This window comes from Calonectris borealis, chromosome 2, assembly GCF_964195595.1.
Source record: "Calonectris borealis chromosome 2, bCalBor7.hap1.2, whole genome shotgun sequence".
NCBI classification, from domain to species: Eukaryota; Metazoa; Chordata; class Aves; order Procellariiformes; family Procellariidae; genus Calonectris; species Calonectris borealis.
The window spans coordinates 108,515,307-108,521,306 of NC_134313.1; the positions used below are offsets into that span (position 1 = coordinate 108,515,307).

A 6,000-nucleotide genomic window follows, 5' to 3' on the forward strand; every position below is an offset into this window, starting at 1 on the left:
TCTCTATGTGGAAAAAGACACTGAGCTCTACATTCTATAGAAAATCCTATATTCAGCCCCTAGGTAAAAGGACTGTGGTCAATACCTGGCAATCCCCATGCCACAAATGAAGATTAAAATCCCACTTTAACTAGGGGAAAAAAAAGTTTTACCATTCTTTTAACATGGACTAAATGTCAACTTAAAGTTGAGAGTTACACACAGATACTGAGAATCTCCAAGAACAGCGGTCCCAATCTTTGGAAAGAGAGGAAAACGGTGAATTCAAACAGATTATTAGTGCATAGATATGTTTGCAATACTAGAGATATTCTTGATACTAATATTTGAAAAGCACCACAGAGAATGAACTAGTACAGTCCCTCAGCAGTACTTTATATGCATGAAGGAGAAAACCTGAGCTTTGCACCGAATAATAACGACAATGGAGCTGAGCTGTCTTTGATTTGCAACCCTTTTTATTAGGCTGCTAGACTCTACCTTCTGTGTGAGAGACAAAGGTGTGGAGATTAACAGTTCTGTCAGTGATGTGTTCATTAATTACATTTTAAACACTAGCAGAAATAAGATTAACTTTGGCATGATAATGATAATTCCTTGTGATATTCCAGACTACTATCACACTAACCTGCAAAGAGTTAGGATAAAATAAAAATGTAAGTATTAAATATATTATTTTAAATAACTGTTACCAGTTTCTCCATGTTACCCTTTTCATAGACTACCCATTCCCCACTACAATTTTGGTACTTACTGAATCAATAAAAGTGCTAATCATACAAACAAATAAATACATGCATAAAACCAGTTTTAAATACAGTCAGAAAAATACTTCAATGTTTATTTCACCACACTGCTGAAAAAAAAATTTTTTTTTTTCACTAATTTATGATAGCACCTTTCTTCCTTCTGCTCTTTGTTATTCATGTTGGAACTTTGGTTTTCACAAAAGATTTACTCTTTCACAAATATTTCTGTGATGTGTGAGGGCACTTTGTTGGTGTATGATTTGCTTTTGATTTTTCTGGAAATAAGCATACATTTTTTAATAAAACAAGGGGACAAATATATTTAGAGGGACAAAAGAAGTTATTTAACCGTAAGTCATGAAACTGTGCACATGCTATCACTGAGTAATTTCTGAGCAGCCTTTGCCTTCCTCACCCCATCTGGCCTTAATATCTCTAGCATCCACTCACTGCATCACAACAAAAATTAGACTAAGCTCCTTGGGGCAGGGTTCTGTATTTCTGTAACTGCTCTGAAGCACCTAACATACATCTGGAAGATGGGGGGCGGGGGGGAAGATCAGAGTCCAAGCTGTTAAAACTTCCTTTGTGGGTTCAGCTGCCTGTGCATACCTTGTCACATTATACAACATAAACATTGTGTTCCATGACCCCAAAGGAAGTGAAAGAGTCTGACTAACATGACCAATATGCTATTGCTTATATACACTATTTACACCTTTATCAACAGTGTCAAATAAGACATGCAAAACCAGCTGTGAAGTCAGCATGCCTTTTGCCATGAACTTATTCCAAATGGGGTCAAGGTTGCCCACAAGTACTTTGCATATTTTTAATATTTCACTTCATATATATATATTTTATCTATTACTACATTTCTCTTAAGAAATAAGCAGGACAGATTAGCAGATTGGAATCTTTCATTTGATGAAAAACCAGCTACTGAGTGGAAAGATGAAGCTCAAGTTCTGCCACATTACTCCCCTGGCTCTCTTTGCCTCCCTGCACTTGCATTCCTCTTCTCCTCTTGCTTTTACACATACCTGTGTCTCAACTCTGACATGACATGACATGGCATGACATGACATGACATGACAATACATGACATCTAATGGTGGAGAGAACTAGAAGAAATGAGCCTGTGATCTCCACAGACCACCCACGGACAACACTGTGCTGTCAGAAAACTATCACTTGCAAATTAAATGTGCTTTACTGTGTAGACCTCATAACAAACTTCTCCTACAATGAGCTGATCTATTGATTTTAATATGCTGAAGTGCTTGTACATTTATATGAATGTAAACTTCAAGCACACCATGGGACCCGCTCAGGGTCTGATTCAGCACTATTGAAGTCAGTGAGGCTTTTGGCATTCAAAGATTTGCATTCATTTGCATATGGTGATTCCTCAGACAGCATGGAATAGAAGATGTACATCCAAAAGCCTACTTCAGAACAAACCCCTTAACTTGGGTATGCCTGTTTTTTAGTGGGTTAAACTTGAAACAATCTGAAGTGCTTGGTCTTGCTGACAACTTAACTTGCCAGTTTAACTTCAATGGAAGTTACTAGATCTGTGCTCTCTTAAAGCTCAGGCTAAACAAAAAAAAAATTAGTTCCCTCCTTGAATCACTGAAAAATCAAAGGCTTCTTTAACACAACACTGGCCTCAGTGGTTGGTGCAGGTGCTTCTGCATTTCTGGATACAGCAGATTTCTATTTAAAGATTTAAATTAATCCGTTTGCTTGGGGTTAAGGGGCAAGGGGTTGGGAGAAAGAACAGAGACATCCATGCTGTTGCAACTCTGCATAGAGCAGTCCAGCCTCCCTGACAGACTGACTGCACGCTGTGTCTACAGTCATGATAAAATCCAGTGGCTGGGAAGCAGATCCGGACTTGTTAGTTGGCATCCATTCTAGCCTTTACAAAAAAGGCTGAGCTACTTTTGGGCTACTTTCAGGCCAGGCAAATAAAACTCAGATGATGCAGCCTCTACACAAATTTCCAACCATTGTGAAATTGTTCTTTGGAAAAGAAAAAACAACTTCTTCATAAGGGTAGAGTCTCTCCCATACACAGAGATAGTCTTCAAATCAGAAGACTTTTTGCTTGCAAATATGCGACAAATCAATGTGCATTTCTGTGCGACACAAGTTCACCAACTGGTTATTTTGCTTGACTCCGAGCTGGTTTCTGCCTCCTGTTATCAGCAAAGCATACTGCTCTGGGGACTGCATAAAAATTACTGAAATTACTTTGGTGGGGGGGAGAGGGTGATGAAGAAGAAACATATATGTGTTACATCAGTCAACTATTTCTATGTATTTTTAAGCCAGCTTCTTGCCTGTTGAATAACTGAGTTAAACTCATGTGAAAAAAGTAAGTTAGCAGATTTCCTCTCCTCAAAATGTTTCATATTCAATTGGTTGGATAATTCAGTGAGCAGACGTTATTGTCAGCTTCTTTATGTTGTTCGTCTAGAACAGCAGGTGCCACACTGAGCTGCAACTTGGCATCAAGGAAAATCTGCCTCTGTGTCAGGGCAGCCAGGATAGCCTGGACTAATAAGGATAAGGACTAATTGGTACTCCAGTAAAAATAGCTATCTTCAGCCCTACTCAAAGAGAAATATTCTAGTGTTTTAGCATCCTTTTGGATGCTTTTAAGGAAGGCTCTTCTCAGTGCTCCTGCATTTCATCAGCTCTCCCTCTCATGGAAACTCTAAATCACGCATTTAAAAATAGACCATCAGATTATCTGGGTAAATCATAAAGCTCAGCTTATCTCCCTCTTCCCCTTCAAAATATACAATTTATTTTGTCCACCATCTCAGCAGCGTGAAGCCATGAATAATCCTGTTTGTCTCAGTAAGCCCAGTCTTTTGATTGTCCCTGTGTATCTCCATTATGTGCATGTATGTGATGCTGGGTTGTGTGTGTCTGTGCGAGCATGTAAGGAGGAAGGAATTCACAGTTCTGGGCACAAAGGTGTACAATTCTGCTTACGGCAGTGTTTATGCCCATGCCAATTGTGTGTGTCCTAGCACCACAACACAGCCTTACACAGCCATGGAGAATAATACCAGGATTCAGCAGAAGTAATGTACTAAGTGCTTCAATTATGCATTAAATTGTTGTTTAACACCAATCTAGACCCCGGAACCCGTGTGCTTCCTCTGCGGGCAGACATAATCAATGCAATACGAGGGAGGACACAAAATTTTTTCAATTTCTCTTTCCCAGTGTTTCAGAGGCACCACAGAACGGAGCCTTAAGCAGCAAACCCCGACTCCCAGCCCCAGCGTTTCCCACACGCGCATCTCCTCATCCTCCTCCCCCTGCCAGTGCGGCCCATCAGGCCACGGGAGCCGGAGAAAACCCTGCAGGGCTATAAATAGCTACTCGGGGGAGGGGGGAGAGTGCAGCAGCACGTTTCCAAAGATGCTTGCTGCAGAGGGAGGTTTTGCTGAATTAATTCAGAGGGGAAAGGGAACCTCTAGGAAGTTCATTGACATAGCAGGTAACGTCTGTGGAGAGGGGGCAGCAGCTGCCCCGGGAAAACTGGAGGGGCAATGCCTTGCTCCCTGCGAGAACAGCGAGGTGGGTTTCCCCCTTTGAGTGTCCCACCTATTTCAGATCGTTTCTGCGGAGCCCGCCTGAGATGGGCTGTGGGCACGAAGGGTCCACAGCTGAGAGAGACAGCGAGGATACGAATCAACTCGAAGTGTTACTAGCACAGGCAGCTTATTGTCTATGCCAAGTTTGTAACTGAGTCAAGCGGTGTTATTTATACGCATTGGATTTGCACCGGTTGTGCATGCGGTGCCCCTGAACCTGCCCCAGCGTGGAAGCGGTAGTGCTGGCTCCCCTACCCTCTCCCCGGTTCTCCTTCGAGAGACAAAGCCGAGAGGTCCCGTCTCCCAGGAGCCGCTCTATCCCCCCTCTGCCTCCCGGAAACTTTCGGGAACTACAGACACCGCCCGAAGCACAGGTGCGTGCTCGCCCCTTCCCCGCTGGGGACACACCGGGCACTCCCCAGTCACCGCCTGGCCGCGCGGGGGGCGGCATGCAGCCTCCGCCGCTCCCCGGGGCGCGCTCCGCGCCGCTCCGCGCCTCTCCGCGCTTCCCCACCGCCCGCCGGGCACGCACCCCGCGGCTGTGCAGTGCTGCAGTGCCCGGCCCGGCCCGGCCCTCTCTCACCGTCCTCCAGAGCCGCTGCCGCTTGGCACTGACAGAGGTGGCGGTGACGATGAGGTGGGAGACGGACACCACCAGCCCGAAGACAATGGCCAGCAGGGTCCGGACGGGCAGCAGCGAGTAGGAGACGAAGGTGACCAGCATGAGCTGCCACATGCCCTGCTCGGGGGCGCTGGGGGGCTCCATGCCGTAAGCGCCGAGCGAGAAGGGGCAGCAGAGGAAGGAGAAGGTGAAGCTGAAGAGCAAGGTGAGCTTGACGATCTGCTGCAGCTGGGTGACCTGCAGGTACTTGACATTGGTGACGATGAAGAGGGAGAGGAAGATGATGCAGTGCACCGGGTGCGAGCCTTTGGAGATGGTCAGGCTGGGGCCGGAGAGCAGCTCCATCAGGGCCAGGCTGGCGGTGAGCACGATGAGGACGGCCAGCGCCTTGAGGGTGGACGTCTGCTCCAGCTTCAGGTTGTAGCTCTGGAAGAGAGCCTCCAGCTCCTTGCAGTCAAACTCGTCCTCGCAGGCGATGGCATCCAGCAGCAGCAAGGGAGGGGGGTCCCCCAGCCCGGCTCCCGCTCCCGCCGCCGCGGCAGCCGGCGGGGAGCAGCAGCAGTGGCAGCACTTCTTCCTCTTGGTCTTGACTTTCTGAAACGGTATTTCCTCCATGTCAGTGCCATTCATAAACCCCGGGGAAGAAATGCTCCTCCTGGTGTCCCCCGCTGCCGCTCCTCCGCCTCGCTGCTCATAAAAGAGAGGGGGGCTGCGAGCAGGAGCCGCGGCCGCACGCCCGCCAGCAGCCGCCGCAGCTCCGCGGACGCGGGCACCGGGCGCAGCCCGCCAGCCGCCGGCCGCAACCCGCGGCGCTGGCAAACGCCCCCCTCCGCTGCCACCAAGGAGCCGGGGATGGCTGGGACGGCGGGAGGAGAGCCTCACTCGTGTTAATATGCCAACCTTCCTGCCTGCTGTCTCTCTCTCCCCTCCACCCTCCTCCTCCTTCTCCTCCCCTGGTGCTCCAGGGATGTTAATCTCCTAATGACACCAAAACACCATCCAAAGGTTT

At 47.4% G+C, this 6,000-nt stretch overlaps 1 protein-coding gene across 1 annotated transcript in view; it reads right to left on the minus strand.

Moving 5' to 3' along the window:
• The window catches only part of ADCY1 (adenylate cyclase 1), a 154,249-nt gene extending 148,628 nt beyond the window's left edge, over positions 1 to 5,621 (minus strand). Inside the window, exon 1 of the mRNA XM_075142917.1 lies at positions 4,953 to 5,621. Within this exon, the coding sequence (XP_074999018.1) occupies positions 4,953 to 5,621 (669 nt within the window). The remainder of the gene's footprint in view (positions 1 to 4,952) is intronic.
• Positions 5,622 to 6,000: the final 379 nt, after the last annotated feature.